The sequence below is a fragment of the Pinus tabuliformis genome, chromosome 6, assembly GCF_031772625.1.
Source record: "Pinus tabuliformis cultivar Carrire ecotype Pingquan chromosome 6, CPIR1, whole genome shotgun sequence".
Taxonomy (NCBI): domain Eukaryota; kingdom Viridiplantae; phylum Streptophyta; class Pinopsida; order Pinales; family Pinaceae; genus Pinus; species Pinus tabuliformis.
The window spans coordinates 1,167,205,802-1,167,227,563 of record NC_142292.1 but is presented as its reverse complement, the minus strand read 5'-3'; the positions used below and the strand labels follow the sequence as shown (position 1 = coordinate 1,167,227,563).

The window sequence follows — 21,762 nt, the reverse complement described above, 5'->3', positions numbered from 1 at the left end:
TTTTCCACCCATTAATCCCCACCCTAAATCCATTTCTATCTCGCTTCTCAAATCAAAATAATTTAAGACCTTGAAAATATGAGTTTTTTCCCTCAGCATAATAATATAGTTCTGAGATGACACGCAGGAGTGATCTGAGAACTTCACGTGCAATTCCTTAATGTAGCACCATATACTTTGCCTTGTATAACTCACTACGTTGTACTTTTCCTTATATGACTTACTGCAATGTAATAGACTAAGCCATGCCTATTATTCTAGCTAGACTTAATTTTATGATTTTGGGGCCGAAAAGTTCTTTTAAATCTAAGAACCGTTGTGTATATGGGATTGATGTTGTTCATGGTCACAACAATGTCTATGGGGCTACCGTCTTCCCTCACAATGTTGGGCTTGGAGCTATCAGGCAAGTAGAGTATCAACTCCATTTTTTCTTCACAACATTTCCTTGCAACTAGAAAATGTCATGGCTAATGATTTAAACAAATGAGTAGGTTGAGTGGTCGGCTATATTTCATGAAAACCCTTTATCTCTAGACAATACTAGAGAGCTTGGCCTATATCCGTAGGCATTATTTTTTCATCGTAAGTAGTATTATGATTTAGAAAGTGCCAAGGGGCACTCTGATTGCAATCAGCAAAATGTTAGGAGACAATGATTTGAAAAGTAACTAGGGTTATCTGAATGATTATGGGCAAAATCTTGAGTAACTGAATTGGGATAATAACAGAATTAGGGTGAAAATGTTGATGTTTAATATATCATGGGAACTCTGGCTTCTGATTAGTACCCTCAAAATCAAAATCTTCTAGAAAGTTTGGCTAACAATTTCTATCAACGTTTTATGGATACAGGGATCCCGATCTGGTTAAAAGAATTGGAGCTGCCATAACTCTGGAAGTTAGATCTACTGGCATTCAATACACATTTTCTCCATGTGTTGCTATAAGACTCTGGCATGGAAGTGCTCGATGGAAGTTCATTCAAAAATGAGAGTCAAGTTTTCATTGTTTAGAATGTCTTGTTTGATGCGAGCAGGTTTGCAAGATCTTTACAAAGGGGGTGCCGTATGTGGCTGGACAGTAAGTTTCAAACTTTTTGTTTTATCCCTACTTAGAACATAAATTTCTTTGATCAATCAATTGTACCACAGTTTTCTATATAATTGGACATTAAGCTGCAAACCTTTTGCTTTATCCATGCTTAGAATATGAATTTCTTTGATCAATCAATTGTACCACAGTTTCCTGAAATAGTTTTCTAACCATGTGATTTATTGATGTTTGTCAAGTCAAATATTGTAGCGTGTGCTAAGCACTTTGTGGGCGATGGTGGAACAACCCAGGGTGTCGATGAGAATAACACTGGCAGCAATTATAAACAATTAGTCAACATCCACATGACCCCTTATTTCAATGCCATTGCCAAAGGAGTCTCCACCGTTATGGTTTCTTACTCTAGTTGGAATGGACAGAAGATGCACGCTAACCGTTTTCTCATTTCTCATGTTCTAAAAAAGCAACTTAGCTAATAGAATTCCCAAATCTATTTTATATCGTATTGCATATTGTAGATTAGTAGATTGATCTAAAATTTAATTTTCATTACTGGTTAAAATCATGTACATACTTTTATGACAAATCAACTTTCCTCAGAAGCATCAGTTAGTTAAAAAACAAATGGAAGCCATTAGAATTCTCTGTTTTTCAAATATCGGACTAAATCAGATTTGGGCGTCTTAATGTATTTGAATTCTATTTCCTGTGCTTCAAAAGATTTGTAGGCTCCAGGCTGTGATATATATATCTAGTGCTTTAAGCAAAGACCGGTTTTCAGTATACCTGGCCTCGTTTCTCTGGTTGGAAGCGATGCAATTGGGAGTGGAGTCCCATTAATATTCTATAATTGCACTTCAAATCTAAACTCCTAATGAATTCTGAGTGCAGGCATTGAGGGTGTCTTCAGTCTCATATATCACTGTGGTTCATTATATTATTTTCAAATGTTTGTTAGGATCCCCATTCAGCTTAATAACAACGAATGTAAACACATAATTTAGGAAATTTTAAGGTGTAAATTTCAGTCTTAAATTAATTTTGTATTTTCTAAAATGATTTGACTAGGATAAAAATATTTTACATTAAAAATTTCCAAATCTTTTTAAAAGCTATATAAAATCCTTAAGAATTCTAATTTTTTTTAAAACTACATGATCAAACATGTTATTATTAGTATTTTAAAAATTAATATTCATAAATTTGGAATTAACTTATATCTATGCTAATAGACTTGCCAGCTTGAAGCATTGCCTTCTTTGAAAGCTGAAATTCAAAGCCTTTCACACATTCATATGATTCCTTAACCAGAAAACCAAATCCAGGTATTTGGCAATGTATCTACCATATACGTTTCATTTCAATGGCTTGTTAACATACTTGCTATACGGGTGCAGAGCGGGGTATAGAAAATATAATTGGATCCTGCTATAAGGGTGCAGGGTGGGTTATAGAAAATATGATTGGATCCTGATGTGGTTTTCCTATTTCATAACCATAGAAGGCAAAAACTATAAAGACACTTGTATCTGGTTGATGTATAGAAATTGCATCAGATACATGAATTGTCAGCACTGTGTGCATATATTTGCAAGGCAATGATAAAGGCACTCAGTACAGATCTGGCATATATTACTATTCAGCTGATCAAGAAAGAGCTGCACGGGAATCAATGGAAAGGCACCAAAGGCCACTGCATAAAGAGATCGTGAGAGAGATCCTGCCAGCGAAGAAGTTTTACAGAGCAGAAGAGTATCATCAACAATACATGCCATATCACTTGCCACATTGGTATGCCATGTCATCTAGACCCACATTGGTGCCACATCATAATGAGACGTTAGCATGTCAAATCAACTGCCACACAATTGACATGCGATATCCCCGGGTCCACATCCACTCATCACATCATTACTCTATCGTTATCAAGGTTTCTTGTTGGTGACTAGTGTCCTACTTACTGATGTCTACTACTCAATATTGTGACATTTTGATAGGTCGATAACGAACAACTAATACATTGCATTCGTGTTGGTTGACCTTGAGGTGTCCTTAATACAGTTAGCCTGACATTTGACCTCTTGATGGACTATAGTCCCCAACCATCAAGTGAGAGTCCTTGAACCCTCTATCTCCATGAGCTAATAGATAATGTAGGATAATATGTTAATATCGAGGACATCTAACCTAGACTAGGTTAGTTGGGGCTTTTTGCACAATTAGATGATGAGGAGCACTATTTGCCAGCATTATAAACCATAGGTATATAAATGTTGTATGGGTGTTAATGTGAGGATTTGCCCAACAAAGATGAATTTTTTTGGGGCCTTGGACATCATCTAAAAAGAAACACCATTATCATCTTAAGGCCTATGAATGGTTTTTAAGGTTTAGCAATAATATAAACTATGCACATTATACAAAACCACTTCCCGGTGCCTCTAAAATGAATGGTTTATAAAATGCAAATGTATGTTTATATAATTTATAGGATGCACAGGTTAGTTAATATTATATGGTTTGTATTAATAAAATAAATGGACAAATTAATAGAACTGCTGGCAAATCAACATTTAAAAAATTATTATGATGAAGACTTTTCAAACAATTTTATGGGAAAATTCAATTAATAGAACTGTTGGCAAATGAACCTTTAAAAAAATATTATGAAAGAGAATTTTCAAACATTTCTGTGAGAAAATTTAAAATTTTGTGGGAAAATTTGGGCTTGGCGCCAATCGGCTGTTCGTTTCTCCTTGTCTCGAAGTCCCACCGCCTGAACATTCTCTTCCAAAGATTGATTAAGGTGTGGCTGTCAGGGTTCACACCCAGTGGAAAGCTTATTTTCTGAACCAGCTGCGTTATATTATTATATGATATTTGGCAAGGTGGGCTCTATAATATCTGGTATTCAACGATTTGGAAAACTTTTGAGCAGACAGATCAGTGTGCTTTGAGGAGCAATAGCCAAGACAGGTTTACCAGCTCTGCATTTACTACTATTTTTTCTGTGAGGCCGATCTTCCATAGTTTTTGCCCAAAACAGGTATGTGTTTTAGCTTTCTCTTTGTTTTCTTAAAAAATAGCTCCTTGAAGATAGGGTGTAGAAACTGCAGGCAAAATTAGAGACAGGGACCATAGCATCTTCCTCCCATTCCAGCGAGAATCATCACATCCCGTCGTATACCCTACCGGATTCCCAGTCATTGCAGATTTCGTCATAACCTGTCATCTCAGGGTTAAAATTATATTAAAACACCCGGGACTATTGGACTTCAAAAAAATCATAAAAATTTTGTTCTTGGCACTTCTGCACTTGCTAAGACAGCGATGAAGGAGAAAATACTGGTTGTGGCTGAGCAGTATACGGATATCTACACCAAAACCCAAAACTGGTTGAATCTAGCCGATCTTGCATTGCAAGACCTTGATAGGGGTATACCGATTTTATCAATAGGATGCATATGTTTGTGTAGTTTTTTTATTGTCTTAATCATATGACGAAAACCAGAGTACAAGAAGATGGGTTTCAATGCTTTGCAACCGTTGAGTTCTTGAGCCTCGGTTGCAACTTGGAGAACTAGGAATATTTTGAGAAGAGTATATATATTCTTTTCAATCCATGTCCTTGCCTTGCAGGACATTGAGGGGTATATAGATTCTTCTCAATGGAAAACAGTTGCCGTTTGTGTGGTTGTTTATAATCTTGCCATTTATTCACGTTTTTTTGTAATATGTAAAAAGTTGCAACCTCATTAAATGACATTTACACAGCTAGAATACACCAGTGCTACCTCTAGAGAGATAAAATCAGCTGTGTTCATCTGATTCCTCAGTGCTCAAGATACTGGCCCATTGTATAAACATAATCGAAGGGAATATCCTTCGCTTTGACAAGTGAAATAGCTAGTAAACTCAAGGCAGCAATATCAAGATGAGTCCATATGTGCTACATTATTAGATTAACTTGGTAAACTGATATCCTGTTGCCTGTTCAGATTGTTGGGGCTACCTTTAGATTCTTTCTTTTTGATTGTACAGACTTTAAACACATACCCAACCCATTTCCTTGTAAGCGTTACTAAGCATAGGATGATAATATGGGGCATTTTCTTGGATCGGATTCCAGCTTAGTTATTTCCTCTGCTTTTGGGCATATGTAAAGTTAAGTGCATTTTAATGGAATGTGATTGCTTGTTTCTGTGTTAAGATATCTGCAAATTTCCTTGCTGACACTTTCACATCAATGTAAGAGAAGTCCTTATAATCAAATGGGTATTTATCCCAGGAGTTTATTCTTGCACATTCTCACACTTTCAAGGCTTGCATATGTGCCATAAATCATAGACAAGTACCTAGACTTGGAAGAAAACTCAAAGTTAGAACCTCTTTTGACAGCGTATAGGTCCTCCTCATAAGACAGTTGTAGAGACTTATCCCTTCAATGCGGTTGGGCTTTAAGACTACCGCTAAGACGCGCTAGGTCTCCTTACTTGAACAACACCTAAAACACATCCTTTAGGACTGTGTATTTAGTCTATTTCTTATTGTGGATTAGGGGTTCATTTAGGCTCCCTTTGACTGCCTCTTAGATGTGAATAGAAGGCTGCAGCTAGGGCTCTTTTGGAGCTTCCTTTGACAGCGCATGGAAGCCTCCTTGCTGTGATGAAGAGCCTTCTTTTGGGACATCGAAGGAGCCTCTCTTCACTGTGATTTAATCCCTTTAGGATAGCATATAAGGCTTGCGGCTAGGGCATGTTGTACAGCAACTAGAGCTCCTCCAAGGCTGTCCTAAAGGGCTCTTTAGATGAATCCTACACCTCTTGACAAGACTGTCCTATTGTGCCACTGCTGCACTATGTCATGGCTGTCCCGTTGTGCCACTACTGCACTATGTCATGGTTGTCTCATTGTGCTTTGCCATACCATAACAACACCATGAATTTGCCACACTAAATACTAGTTGTCCCATGTTGTACCATTGTACCATTGCTGTCCCGTTGTGCACTATATGCCATTGACCATTGTTGTCTCATTTTTGTAACATATGCTGCACCATACTGCACCAAGTTGCCTTTGTTGTCCCATTGTTGTATCATTGCAGCACCATGTAGCATTGTTGTCCCACTGCTGCAACAAACTTCTTGCTATCCATACTGCTGCACCATTGTTGCAGCATACATTTTGTTGTCCATTCTGCTGCACCATTGCTGCATCATACATCTTGTTGTCCATACTGTTGCACCACTGTTGCACCATACATCTTGTTGTCATCGATAATACTACTATGGTCCCTAACCCCATTTCCCTGCTCATTAATCAGATGAGAGGTACTTCCAATGAGTCTCAGATTGCATGGGTAGGATGCCTCGATAGGGGAATTGATCATCTATCCTACAGGAGAACTAATCATCCTGGCTCACAGGAGAATGAATCATCTTATCCCAAAGTCACCTTGGGGTATTACAAGGGAAGGCTAAGCTATTCATCTTGTACACAGTGCACCATTAGGGGAGGGTGAGTTGCCCTATGGTCGTGTATTGCTCCAGTAAGTACCCCAAACCCCTTAGATCTCCCAGAGCTCAATGCATGCAACATGCAGGACCCTTATACGAAGGTCTCTCAACGACTCTAGGTTGTTCGGGAAAGTCACAAATTTGACCTTTCCCCTGGGCTTTGACAAAATGTTTGCAACCTGTACATCAGTCTCAATGCGATGGAGCCTCCTCACTCATCGACTTACCATATTCTATATAAGTTAGTATTTGATGTCTATCTACTGGAGCAATCATCGAATACAGGATTTCTCAACAATCGAATCCCCCCTGGTTGTCACAGAGGATCACAGTGTTATTCATCATTTGTACAAACAACGCACTGAAGAGCTTCCACAACCAGGCAACGTCACACAAGATCATACTCGTAGCTATGTATTCGGTCTCGGCGGTGCTTATAGCAATCGACTTCTGCTTCTTGCTCATCCATGATATCGAAGCAGAATCCAAAGAGAACTAGCACTGAGAAGTTCTCTAGTGATCCTCCCCATAGCCTGCCCAGTCAACATTCGAATAATCATGCAGCTTCATATTTCAGGCAGTGAATCTCAATCCATGAGAGATTGTGCTCCGAAGATATCTCAAAAGGTTCTTGGCACCAATCTAGTGAGGCTCAACCAAATATGAGCTCACCATGCTAACTATAAAACATATATAAGGACAAAAGTTCACCAAGAACATCAATGCAAATGAGTTTATGAAACTTAGAGGCATTTCCCAAATCTGGTCTAGCATCATCACAATATAACTTCTGAAAGTTAAGATCCTCGAGGTAGTCACGGTCTTGCAGTTTACCATTCCACATCCGGAATCCAACTCTCTCTTACTTTTGCAAGTGAGAGGGTCTGCACCTATCAGAAATAGGTCGTTCTTTGAAGGTGTCGGTATGAGAGGTCTATCATCCACAATCTTCAAACAATGGTTTGGATTGGCTTCACTCTTAGTGAATCTCAGCTTCATCTGACAATTATCAATCCTCTCATATCAAACCCGGGGTGATTTGCTTCAAGCCATAGAGGGCAGCGTATTTGATGCAGAGGCCCAGAGAGGCCAGCGTATTTGACGCAGAGGCCTAGAGAGCTAACGCAGGGCCTCCTGGGGTTGACACAGGCCTAGATAGGCTGACGCAGGGCCAACGCTGGGCAAGGAGAGGCTGACGCAATCCAGATTGGGCAGACGCTGGGGTTTTAGTGCAATTTTGTGCTAAGGAGTTGCCAGAATGATTATCTGAGGTTTCAGCTAGGAGATCTGTGAGAAACTGTGAGGTATTACTGCTAAGGAAATTCTCTGTTGGGTAGGCCAGTTTTGACACCCAGATTGTACTCTTATATTGCTTAGTAAAAAAATCCCTCAGATAGCTGCACCGGTTTTCCCGCATTGGGTTTTTCCGGGGACATTGGTCCAAAAATAACGGTGTCATATGGTGTGTTTGTTTCTGTTTCTTTTAGTAGCCTTTTGTGTTGTAAAAAACACCTCTTATACTCCCTTTTTCTTCAACTAGCCTTTTGATAGTAATATATACGAAGGTCTCTCAACGACTCCAGGTTGTTCGGGAAAGTCACAGATTTGACCTTTCCCCTGGGCTTTGACAAAATGTTTGCAACCTGTACATCAGTCTCAATGCGATGGAGCCTCCTCGCTCATCGACTTACCATATTCTATATAAGTTAGTATCTGATGTCTATCTACTGGAGCAATCATCGAATACAGGATTTCTCAACAATCGAATCCCCCCTAGTTGTCATAGAGGATCACAGTGGTATTCATCATGTGTACAAACAACACACTGAAGAGCTTCCACAACCAGGCAATGTCACAAGATCATACTCGTAGCTATGTATTCGGTCTCGGTTGTGCTTAAAGCAATCGACTTCTGCTTCTTGCTCATCCATGATATCGAAGCAAAATCCAAGGAGAACTAGCACTGAGAAGTTCTTTGGTGATCCTCCCCATTGCCTGCCCAGTCAACATTCGAATAATCATGCAGCTTCATATTTCAGGCAGTGAATCTCAATCCATGAGAGATTGTGCTCCGAAGATATCTCAAAAGATTCTTGGCACCAATCTAGTGAGGCTCAACCAAATATGAGCTCACCATGCTAACTATAAAACATATATACGGACGAAAGTTCACAAAGAACATCATTGCAAATGAGTTTATGAAACTTAGAGGCATTTCCCAAATCTGGTCCGACATCACAATATAACTTCTGAAAGTTAATATCCTCGAGGTAGTCATGATCTTGCAGTTTACCATTCCACATTCAGAATCCAACTCTCTCTTACTTTTGCAAGTGAGAGGGTTTGCACCTATCAGAAATAGGTCGTTCTTAGAAGGTGTCAGTATGAGAGGTCTATCATCCGCAATCTTCAAACAATGGTTTGAATTGGCTTCACTCTTAGTGAATCTCAGCTTCATCTGACAATTATCAATCCTCTCATATCAAACCCGCAGTGATTTGCTTCAAGCCATAGAGGGCAGCGTATTTGACGCAGAGGCCCAGAGAGGCCAGTGTATTTGACGCAGAGGCCTAGAGAGCTAATGCAGGGCCTCCTGGGGCTGACACAAGCCTAGATAGGCTGACGCAGGGCCAACGCTGGGCAAGGAGAGGCTGACGCAGTGCAGATTGGGCAGACGCTGGGGTTTCAGTGCAATTTTGTGCTGAGGAGCTGCCGGAATGATTATCTGAGGTTTCAGCCAGGAGATCTGTGAGAAACTGTGAGGTATTACTGCTAAGAAAATTCTCTGTTGGGTAGGCCAGTTTTGACACCCAGATTGTACTCTTATATTGCTTAGTAAAAAAAACCCTCAGATAGCTGCACTGGTTTTCCCGCATTGGGTTTTTCCGGGTACATTGGTCCAAAAATAACGGTGTCATATGGTGTGTTTGTTTTTGTTTCTTTTAGTAGCCTTTTAGTAGCCTTTTGTGTTGTAAAAAACACCTCTTATACTCCCTTTTTCTTCAACTAGCCTTTTGATAGTAATATAATATGTGGCAAACCTGGTGTCACAAGGCCCGAGCAACTCTCTAGATGCATTATTCTTGTACAAGCTCAATGTGAGTTGATGGTTAAATATGAAGTGAGAAATTTTTTCCCCCTTCGAACTGTCTCATTAATCCATGGAAACTTTGCCAAGTCATGTAACAATAAGTCAAGACAATGAGCAACACAAGGTGTCCAATATATTTTTCTGTATTTATCCATGATCATTTTTCCTGCTCCGACACAATTTGAAGCACTAGACCACATTTTCTTCTCCAACCTCAAGAATAGCTTCCTCTAAAATCTTGAAAATAAATTCAGAGGTCTTCTTATTCCCTGATGCATCAACTACTTTAAAAAAAAGTACCCCTTTAGGGCAATAAACCAACACATTAATAAGAGGTCTATGATTCATATCTGACCAACCATCTGATAAAAGTGTGCACCCTGTTTCCTTCCAAGAGTCTTTGATCTTCTGCAAATTGTTTGTAACCCTTTCTTTTGACCTCTTCAAAAGAGTGGTCCTTATAGTCTCAGAACTAGGAGGGACATATCCTTTACCAAAACTTGCCATCATCTTACACGCATTGATTAAGTAAGGGCTTCTTGCCACATTAAATGGAATTGCATATTCAAAAAACATATCAGCTACAACATCATCAACTTCTTGTTTCTACATGGGCTTTCAAAGAGAATTTAATGTAGCTGTCCCACTTGATTTACCGATCTTTGACTGAGATGAACTCCCAACACCAACCGTGAATTTTTTCCTTTTTTTAGATGATTGCAATGTAGAATATTAATATATGTCCAAAGTTTTGAGTCGTTAGCTCAGATTCTATAACTATAAGTTATTATATGATGGACTAGAGGGTCGACGATACCTGTGTTATGTGTAACGTGTTCTAGTCGTGCACACTACAGTCAACGTTGAAGCTCGAACGAAGGTGCAACAAATCACGATTCACACTGCACAGCCTACGGCTATAGCTTATAGGCTCACATGGTAGTGGGCACGGGCTCAAGCAGCCGCGTAATCAACGACTAGCAGTGACTGAACTTGCAAGGTGTCTGCATGCCGCTGCAGGACTACATCGATCTCCTCAAGGCTCACACTGCACAGCGCAATAAAATGCACAACAATATGCCAATACAAATGCACTCCTGCTATGCCAATACAAACACTAACTCAATACTCTATTCACTCGACCGACTGGCACAGCTTGTGCCAAATCCTTAGAGCGCCATTGTTTATAAAGAAAAAATTGGCGGGAATCGTTGTAGAAAAGCAGTATGCGGCCCATGGTTTTTCACGTAAACAGGCAAATAAAACTGTAAAAAAAAAGTGGCAAACCCTAAGTCGAACCTAAAAAAAAATCGATCAAATTCGCGTTCAGGTTCGTGTTCGGATGAGGTTCAAATTTGATTAGGTTCGCCTTTTGGTTTCAAATTTCAGGTTCGGTGAACTTGAACGAATTTCAATTTTTTTTTTGAGGTTCGCCGAATTTCAAACCTGAACCTTCAAATTCAACGAACCTTCTGACATAGCCTGCTACATGAGGGGAATGGTCCCTTTGTAAGATTTTCCTTCGGTACATCTCAGACATGTACCTTCATGCTCCTTTTGTATTCAGGCATCCCAGTCACCATCTGACTCACATCGAGTAAGGCCCCACAATAAGTAGACCTTTGGTGCTATAGATGAGATGTGTCAACTAACATGGTCCCCGATGGACCATCCTGCAACTTGGTACAAATTGCCAATGCTGAACCCATGAGTAAAAGCATCTTTGAAAATTCTATTTTCAAACACGTACCTTCCCATCGATGAATGCCACCCTGAAACCTTTGACTTCCGTTGCCGAAATGGACACCAGGTTCTTCTTGCGATCAGGTACATAAAAGAGATTCTGTAAATGAATTGAGTTACCCTCATTCAATTGAGGGGTAACATTTCCTACACCCTTTTCGGGAAAGGTGGCATCGACTCCAAATATAATCCCACGATTGTTTCTTACCAAATTCAAGAGAGCACCCTTCTATTCGATGAAGTGCCTTGAAGCACTATAATCAATAAGCTAGCTTCCCACAGAATCTGAAGGAGAGGGCCAATACAAGATAACGCTTCTTTATCTTATCAGAAACAACATTTGATTCTTCATACCTGGGGTTCCTTGCTTTCTTTGAAGAGTCAGTCGTTTCCTTGATGACCTTCATTATCTGTCATTCCTTCGATCATTGAAGATGTCCTTGGAATGATTGTTATCTTCATCAATAGATGTGTCCTTGCCATTTGTACATTCCTTCGCATAATGGCCGAACTTATTGTAATCTGCCTTTCCTTTCACCCTGAGATCCGGACTTCCCATTGAAGTGATATGTAGGTAGGCCATCAAAAGCTTCCGCTGCGCCATTTTGATGATATGCTCTGCTTCGACTTTACCCTTGGCAAATTTGAAGAGGGATGAGGAATCCATGGATCCTTTTGTCCTTTCCCAACTGCCTTCACTGATTGCTATTTCACTCATGACTGCGTATGGGATAAGGGATTTTCCTTTTATGACTGCATATAGGATAAGGGCTTTTCCTTTCATGATAGCAAGGGCATTCCATGTGTAGAGCACTTCTTCTAGGACGATGTTGAGGTGCCATCTCCATTAGGCAGCGTAGAGACTAGGTTTAGGGCATCTCTTCTCCTTAGACTTGCGGCCAGGGTTTCTGCCTTCATTTCCATGGCTGCATATTACTACTTCTTCATAGGGCAGCATTTAGGGCTTCTCCATAGGGCAACATTAGGGCTTCCTTCACCGTGCTAGATCTCCCTTTCCTCCCGCATCTAGGGCTTCTTCATTAGTGCAGTGTAGAGCCTAGGGCACTCCCTCTAGACTAGTGCTATAATTGGTCACTTTTGATGATGGTTATCCTCTTGAGCGTTCATTCTCCACACTAGCAAATGCATATATTGGATTAAGTATAGAGAAGGAGGATGATGGGTGAGACAACAATGGTAATACACAAATTCTAATGATTATGGCATCGAGGAGGACTACTGATAGTCATCGGCTATGAGAATCTTCCATCTATGGTTATAGTGTCCATGCTATTTTGTATTTTCCATTGGCATTCCAATCTGTAGTAGCATTGAATCAATATCTATGTTGTATGTTTTCTACATTCTGATTTTTATGACTTAATGAGAAGACCACAGTTTGTGGTTCTAACTTCTTGTGTTTGCCATTTGATCATCATTGATGTAGTACTAGTAAGTACTAGTTGTATGATTGAATTTGTATCATGTAGATGTTCTAGTTTCTAAATTCTAAAATAATTGAAATCCTTATTGTCATGTTTTTAGAGTCGATGTGTCTTGTCTCACATATGAGAGATGAAACACTTGGTATTACCTTAGATTGGGTATTTATTTGGTATTTGCCAGCGTAAATGGGTTGTTATTTGGTTGCTTGAAACTGTTCATGTACTGTAGGTGTAGAATTTCTTTGCTAACAAAATTCATAGTTGATTTGCCTCCCAAACAAATTATTGTTTGTGTGTGGATTTTTTGATTTGTTGATCTTATATATCTTGCCATAATATTACAAGTGTCCACAATGAATGAAACTCTGTGATTTCTTGTTGGGGTTGCACATTCTCTAAGCATGCTCCTATTTGGATCGCAGGAAAATCAAGGTTATGGTCTTGAATACCAACATGATTGGACCAAGAACCAGTAATGTATGTCTAACAATAGACCTTAGGCATCACAAAGGACACACTTCCAGTCATATGATGGTCTGATAATTGATGTCAAAGAATTTTTAAACTCCAGTATCAGTTGTAGTTGCTTTAGTTTCTTAAATAGTTTCTTCTCCTGTGATTGGGTGCATAGTTATACTTATCTATTGATCTGATTTTGTCAAAAATTGGGTTCAAAAACTATCTTGAATTCATGTCTGGAGGGATATAAAGATAGTGGTCACTGCCAAAGGTAAGTTATTAATGGTAGTTGTTGCCCATATTTCAGAAATTTTGATATAAATCCTGAGAGAAGCTTTGTATCCTAAATTGAGTGGGGCTTTAGGATTGGGAGAGAAATTATGTTGGGATTGACTTCGGGTTAGAGATGAACTCTAGAAACAAATATGGGATATGAAATATGGCCACTCTTCTCAATTGAAAAAGTTGCAAGCAACCAAGCATCCTCTAAGATCTTCCATATGAAATTTGCCATAGGCCAACTAGACCTTAATTCAAAGTCATGTTTTTTGAGAGACCTGGAATGGTCACACTAGTGACTACATTATTCTCAAAAGATTCTTGGCAATAGATGCCACAATTGAGGGATTGTTAATCCTAGAGATTTAATAACATTTACTTCAAAGCATCAGGGTCTTACTGTAGAAGAATTTTAGAAACTGATTCAATCCCCTAGGCTATGGAAGGAATGGAAAACAGTTGAAGATTGGCAATCACATCCATCTTTCTCTCCCTGGCCTATTTTAGCTCATGAGCTTCAAAAATGAAAATAATCCAATGCTCAGGATGAAGACAAACTCTGGTGAGGTTCTCAAACCAAAGGGATGTTTACTCTCAAGGAATCCTACTCTCTTATAGTTGGTCATCAAGACATCCACTAGGATCCCATTTGGAAGAAAATCTAGATAAATGGTGTTTTCTCATGGTCCTCAATTCCTTTGGCTAGTTGAATGACGTAAGATCCTCACATGGGATCAAATCAGGAAAAATGGATTTTAGGGCCCCTGACTTTGTACTTTATGTTGGAATTATGAATATTCTATGGAGCATATATTGAATGTATGTCCTTCCATTGAACATATTTGGATGCATAGTTGACTGCCTTTTGGATCCTTGTACTGTAACTTCAACAGTTTTTTATACTTGTACTCCCTCATAGATCCAGCATATTCAATAGTCCAGTTCAAAATAGAGAGTGGATTATTTCCCGTAGTTTTGTCATGTCAATGCTTTGGAAAGAAAGGAAAAACCAAATATTTAAGCAAAAGAAAGAAAGGATAAAGTCATGGTCTACATCAAAGTGCAACATGGGGGTTACGTTATTCCTACTCAAACTCACAATGAAATGCTGAGGTGCCAAGTGTATTACCATGAAAGTCTACAGCTCCCTTACTTTCAGTGTCTGTGAAAATAGGATTAGTTTAATGAACTGTATTTCTGTGACCTCAATAGTGTTTTCAGGATTTAAATTATCAGCAAGGAAAGCGTGATCTTCATCATACTTTTCATATGGTTGATTTTCTTCCCCTACCTTTGCATGTTGTATATGTACTTGTATGTTTCTTTGGTAGAGATTTCTCCTCCATGAGAAAGACTGCCCCAAGAATGCCTATCTGCCCTCTTAGACAGAGCAATATCTGCGTGATAGAGATGAGATCTGTAATTTGTTGATCTTATATGTCTTGCCATAATATTACAAGTGTCCACAATGAATGAAACTCTGTGATTTCTTGTTGGGGTTGCACATTCTCTAAGCATGCTCGTATTTGGATCGCATGAAAATCAAGGTTATGGTCTTGAATACCAACATGATTGGACCAAGAACCAGTAATGTATGTCTAACAATAGACCTTAGGCATCACAAAGGACACACCTCCAGTCATATGATGGTCTGATAATTGATGTCAAAGAATTTTTAAACTCCAGTATCAGTTGTAGTTGCTTTAGTTTTTTAAATAGTTTCTTCTCCTGTGATTGGGTGCATAGTTATACTTATCTATTGATCTGATTTTGTCAAAATTTGGGTTCAAAAACTATCTTGAATTCATGTCTGGAGGGATATAAAGATAGTGGTCACTGCAAAAGGTAAGTTATTAATGGTAGTTGTTGCCCATATTTCAGAAATTTTGATATAAATCCTGAGAGAAGCTTTGTATCCTAAATTGAGTGGGGCTTTAGGATTGAGAGACTTGGGGATCCTAAACAAAGCATTGGGAGAGAAATTATGTTGGGATTGACTTCGGGTTAGAGATGAACTCTAGAAACAAATATGGGATATGAAATATGGCCACTCTTCTCAATTGAAAAAGTTGCAAGCAACCAAGCATCCTCTAAGATCTTCCATATGAAATTTGCCACAGGCCAACTAGACCTTAATTCAAAGTCATGTTTTTTGAGAGACCTGGAATGGTCACACTAGTGACTACATTATTCTCAAAAGATTCTTGGCAATAGATGCCACAATTGAGGGATTGTTAATCCTAGAGATTTAATAACATTTACTTCAAAGCATCAGGGTCTTACTGTAGAAGAATTTTAGAAACTGATTCAATCCCCTAGGCTATGGAAGGAATGGAAAACAGTTGAAGATTGGCAATCACATCCATCTTTCTCTCCCTGGCCTATTTTAGCTCATGAGCTTCAAAAATGAAAAATATCCAATGCTCAGGATGAAGACAAACTCTGGTGAGGTTCTCAAACCAAAGGGATATTTACTCTCAAGGAATCCTACTCTCTTATAGTTGGTCATCAAGACATCCACTAGGATCCAATTTGGAAGAAAATCTAGATGAATGGTGTTTTCCCATGGTCCTCAATTTCTTTGGCTAGTTGGATGACGTAAGATCCTCACATGGGATCAAATCAGGAAAAATGGATTTTAGGGCCCCTGACTTTGTACTTTATGTTGGAATTATGAATATTCTATGGAGCATATATTGAATGTATGTCCTTCCATTGAACATATTTGGATGCATAGTTGACTGCCTTTTGGATCCTTGTGCTGTAACCTCAACAGTTTTTTATACTTGTACTCCCTCATAGATCCAGCATATTCAATAGTCCAGTTCAAAATAGAGAGTGGATTATTTCCCGTAGTTTTGTCATGTCAATGCTTTGGAAAGAAAGGAAAAAGTTAAAAACCAAATATTTAAGCAAAAGAAAGAAAGGACAAAGTCATGGTCTACATCAAAGTGCAACATGGGGGTTACATTACTCCTACTCAAACTCACAATGAAATGCTGAGGTGCCAAGTGCATTACCATGAAATTCTACAGCTCCCTTACTTTCAGTGTCTGTGAAAATAGGATTAGTTTAATGAACTGTATTTCTGTGACCTCAAAAGTGTTTTCAGGATTTAAATTATCAGCAAGGAAAGCGTGATCTTCACCATACTTTTCATATGGTTGATTTTCTTCCCCTACCTTTGCATGTTGTATATGTACTTGTATGTTTCTTTGGTAGAGATTTCTCCTCCATGAGAAAGACCGCCCCAAGAATGCCTATCTGCCCTCTTAGACAGAGCAATATCTGCGTGATAGAGATGAGATCTGTAATTTGTTGATCTTATATGTCTTGCCATAATATTACAAGTGTCCACAATGAATGAAACTCTGTGATTTCTTGTTGGGGTTGCACATTCTCTAAGCACGCTCCTATTTGGATCGCAGGAAAATCAAGGTTATGGTCTTGAATACCAACATGATTGGACCAAGAACCAGTAATGTATGTCTAACAATAGACCTTAGGCATCACAAAGGACACACCTCCAGTCATATGATGGTCTGATAATTGATGTCAAAGAATTTTTAAACTCCAGTATCAGTTGTAGTTGCTTTAGTTTTTTAAATAGTTTCTTCTCCTGTGATTGGGTGCATAGTTATACTTATCTATTGATCTGATTTTGTCAAAATTTGGGTTCAAAAACTATCTTGAATTCATGTCTGGAGGGATATAAAGATAGTGGTCACTGCAAAAGGTAAGTTATTAATGGTAGTTGTTGCCCATATTTCAGAAATTTTGATATAAATCCTGAGAGAAGCTTTGTATCCTAAATTGAGTGGGGCTTTAGAGACTTGGGGATCCTAAACAAAGCATTGGAAGAGAAATTATGTTGGGATTGACTTCGGTTAGAGATGAACTCTAGAAACAAATATGGGATATGAAATATGGCCACTCTTCTCAATTGAAAAAGTTGCAAGCAACCAAGCATCCTCTAAGATCTTCCATATGAAATTTGCCACAGGCCAACTAGACCTTAATTCAAAGTCATGTTTTTTGAGAGACCTGGAATGGTCACACTAGTGACTACATTATTCTCAAAAGATTCTTGGCAATAGATGCCACAATTGAGGGATTGTTAATCCTAGAGATTTAATAACATTTACTTCAAAGCATCAGGGTCTTACTGTAGAAGAATTTTAGAAACTGATTCAATCCCCTAGGCTATGGAAGGAATGGAAAACAGTTGAAGATTGGCAATCACATCCATCTTTCTCTCCCTGGCCTATTTTAGCTCATGAGCTTCAAAAATGAAAAATATCCAATGCTCAGGATGAAGACAAACTCTGGTGAGGTTCTCAAACCAAAGGGATGTTTACTCTCAAGGAATCCTACTCTCTTATAGTTGGTCATCAAGACATCCACTAGGATCCCATTTGGAAGAAAATCTAGATGAATGGTGTTTTCCCATGGTCCTCAATTCCTTTGGCTAGTTGGATGACGTAAGATCCTCACATGGGATCAAATCAGGAAAAATGGATTTTAGGGCCCCTGACTTTGTACTTTATGTTGGAATTATGAATATTCTATGGAGCATATATTGAATGTATGTCCTTCCATTGAACATATTTGGATGCATAGTTGACTGCCTTTTGGATCCTTGTACTGTAACTTCAACAGTTTTTTATACTTGTACTCCCTCATAGATCCAGCATATTCAATAGTCCAGTTCAAAATAGAGAGTGGATTATTTCCCGTAGTTTTGTCATGTCAATGCTTTGGAAAGAAAGGAAAAACCAAATATTTAAGCAAAAGAAAGAAAGGACAAAGTCATGGTCTACATCAAAGTGCAACATGGGGGTTACGTTATTCCTACTCAAACTCACAATGAAATGCTGAGGTGCCAGGTGTATTACCATGAAAGTCTACAGCTCCCTTACTTTCAGTGTCTGTGAAAATAGGATTAGTTTAATGAACTGTATTTCTGTGACCTCAAAAGTGTTTTCAGGATTTAAATTATCAGCAAGGAAAGCGTGATCTTCACCATACTTTTCATATGGTTGATTTTCTTCCCCTACCTTTGCATGTTGTATATGTACTTGTATGTTTCTTTGGTAGAGATTTCTCCTCCATGAGAAAGACCGCCCCAAGAATGCCTATCTGCCCTCTTAGACAGAGCAATATCTGCGTGATAGAGATGAGATCTGTAATTTTCCCATTTGACATTGAGCTCCATCAGAAGAGCCAAATTTTCAGCATGTGGCCAACTGGAAGAGGAGGAAATGACAGATTGTTGGCAGCCAATATCAGCAAGAGTGAACAGCTCATGCCTGTGAAGAAACTGGATGATTGGGGGAGGAAGAATGTGATTCCCAGCCAATCCAATGATTACTAAAATGGCTTACAACTTCCTGTAGGATGTCTTTCTGAGTAGTTAGTATTATATTGTCCATATTTCTAATATACCAGATTGTGTCGGAATTTTTTCTTTTGGAAGCTATCTTATGAAAGTACTTAGTATTATTATCTCCCCTAGAAACCCGCGTCATTTTTATTTTTTGTCTCCATTCCTCTGCCTGATAATTTAGAGAGCTCCAATATTGTATTTTTGCTTTGTTCAGATAGGAAATTAGGCCTTGTAGGGTCCATCAATTCTGAAATCTCTTTATCTATAATAGAAAACTCCCGAGAGAGTGTCTTCTTGCACTTGATGATGCATGTCTTAACCTTTGACTTTAGCCTGTGCAGTTTTTGAGTGACCTGATACATCATTTTATTTTTCATTATCCCTAAAGGCCTCATCCAAGATATCTTAATCAGGTCCACTAAATATTTATCTTGTAGCCATACTTGATTGAACTTGAATGGTAATTCCTTGGCTTCTTGTTCACCATTCCATTCCAAAAAGATTGCATTATGATCGGAAACTAAAATTCCTTGGTGCAGAAGCAGATGCAGCTCAGTTGCTTGAAAGCACAAGTGGATGTAGAAGGATCGAGTTTTGTACATATCCTATGGGGAATGAGCCTGCCAAATCAAACAAGAATCTAAGAGAAACGGTTCAGGAGGATGATGAAGTAAGAGATGGTGAAGGGGGTTTGGGAGGAGAAACAATGCAACTTGAAGATGAAGAACAAGCTCCAATGGAATGGGTGAGGACAGACTTAGCTGGTGAAAATCAAGGGGAAACATTAAACACCAGGACTGGTGCTGAACCAAAAAGATTACCTGATACATATAACAGTGGCCAGCAATCGGTGAGAACATCCCATCCTATTGGAAACTTGTTAAATGGGGAGAGGCAGAGTCAATCTCCTGTCAGTCAGCAGCATAGAGATGAGATAGATGCTAGAAACAAGAGAGATAAGCATTCGATAGTAACAATTGATCTATTAGCATCAGAGGTTGCTGGTAGTTGGGCATTCAGTACAGCTGGTTCAGTTCATGGCGACAATGAATCTCTTCGGAGTGATGACAGACAGCCAGGGAAAGGAAGGATCAGTGATGAAGGAATTAATCAAGATTTTGATGCTAGTCAGATTGCAGTAGCAGGTGAGAATATTAGGTCCAGGCAAGATCTACTATTAAGTAGCTTGAAGTGTCAACACACAGTGCCTGAAGATGCAGTGGCAGGAAGTCAAAATTCTCCACCTCCCAAGTTAGCTTCTCGGCAAAGCTATGAGCACCAAGCTTTGAATGAGATGCTTGATATTGTTGCCCCTGATTTCAGGCAGCTTCATGGACTTAGAAGAAATAACGATAATGCCCTTGACACTGAAGAAGATATTGAAGGGGAAGAAGATGATAAAAATCATGATGATGACGACACTGAGGAGGGTTCAGAAGAACCAGAATCTGAATAGGAAACTGTCTTTCTATTAACTCTGGATGTGTCTGAACACATGCCAAATGATTCTCCTGTCATGGCAGTGCAATTGTTCTTTGGTAAGCCATGCCATTACTTGGTGTTTTTATGACTGCCATACCTAATGGGTTGAAAGTTTGACTACTGTAGTTTGGTTGAAGCAATGATCCATGGATGGTAATGCCCATTAGATGTATAAGTGTGCTAAGCTTTTGCTTGGAAGGTGCTTAGAAATCTTTTGGCTCTCTGAACATTGCGATCTCTTGTATGACTGTAGATGAGTTCCTATTTATTGACTGTTATTCTACATAAGCAGAGTACACTTTGGCACTTTGGTGCATAAGCACCTTGACTCTGCCTCTGTAATATTAATTATAAAATTCTAGCAGACAATAACAGTTGGAACTCCAACCTAGAAGGCCAATAGTTGGAACTGTCACAGATTGGTTTTGCACTCCTGTAACCATACTAAACCCAGAGAGATAGTGACTGGAGTCTGAAATTTTGACAGAATGGAAGCCAAAAGAAACATGATTCTGAGAAGTTCATTTTTTTAAGATTTAGAATTTAATTCTTGATTGCCTCCTGAGCTTGCTTGAGTCATTAAATATGATATGTTTCCATTGCATAAGCAAGCCTACAATGTCTTCAGTGCACCTGACAGTGTTGTCATTTGGGTAAAGCACAAACCTTCTGTAGTGCTATCTTGTGTGTGGAGGAAAAACTATTAAAATATTATGAGACTGCTCTAATGGATGTTGGGAATTAATTACAAGTGAACCCACTGGCTGTTTATCTCTTTATTAATGGCATTGGAGTGCTGGTTTTTGTTTGAATATGTACACTGTTCCTTTCCTCAGGGACATTTAATTTGTTGCTGTTGTTGAATATAATTACATTTTATGTCAATGCTTGGGTAATGTAGAGGAAGAAGTAAAGTGAGTCTGTTTTGTGTTAATGCTGGAGAGTATATTTCTTTGTATCTGAGTCTTAAGGAAGAGTGCTGGACTACAATGCATTCAAGAGTAGTTTTGATGGTTGGCAAACATGAGCTAGGGCAAGTGTTGTTTCGAAGGGGAATGCTGCTTGAGAGCCTTGCTGTTTAATTGAATAGCTGCTCATTCAATTGTTAAAGGAACATTGAGGTGCCAGGAATGTTTTGGACGAAACCATCTTCATTAATAGTTGGAAACCGAAGCAATAGGAATCAGGTTGACTAGAAAATTACAGAATCTGCATTCTCTCAGACAGAAATGATTTTCTTAAGGAGTTCATTTTGCATATAAGATTGAGAACAAGAAAGTATGGGACCAACATAAACGTTAATAC

The 21,762-nt window shown here is 38.9% G+C and overlaps 1 protein-coding gene across 1 annotated transcript; it reads left to right on the top strand.

Moving 5' to 3' along the window:
- Window positions 1–3,798: 3,798 nt before the first annotated feature.
- Window positions 3,799–21,235, top strand: LOC149262940 (uncharacterized). The gene is made up of 2 exons (XM_089386812.1): window positions 3,799–4,102; window positions 19,515–21,235. The coding sequence occupies exon 2, from the start codon at window positions 19,583–19,585 to the stop codon at window positions 20,429–20,431; it is 849 nt and encodes a 282-aa protein (XP_089242938.1). The 5' UTR covers window positions 3,799–4,102; window positions 19,515–19,582; the 3' UTR covers window positions 20,432–21,235.
- The last annotated feature ends 527 nt before the right edge of the window (window positions 21,236–21,762 follow it).

Coding starts and splice junctions, on each gene's coding strand:
- LOC149262940 (XM_089386812.1), top strand. CDS start 19,583: ATGGGGAATGAGCCTGCCAAATCAAACAAGAATCTAAGAGAAACGGTT.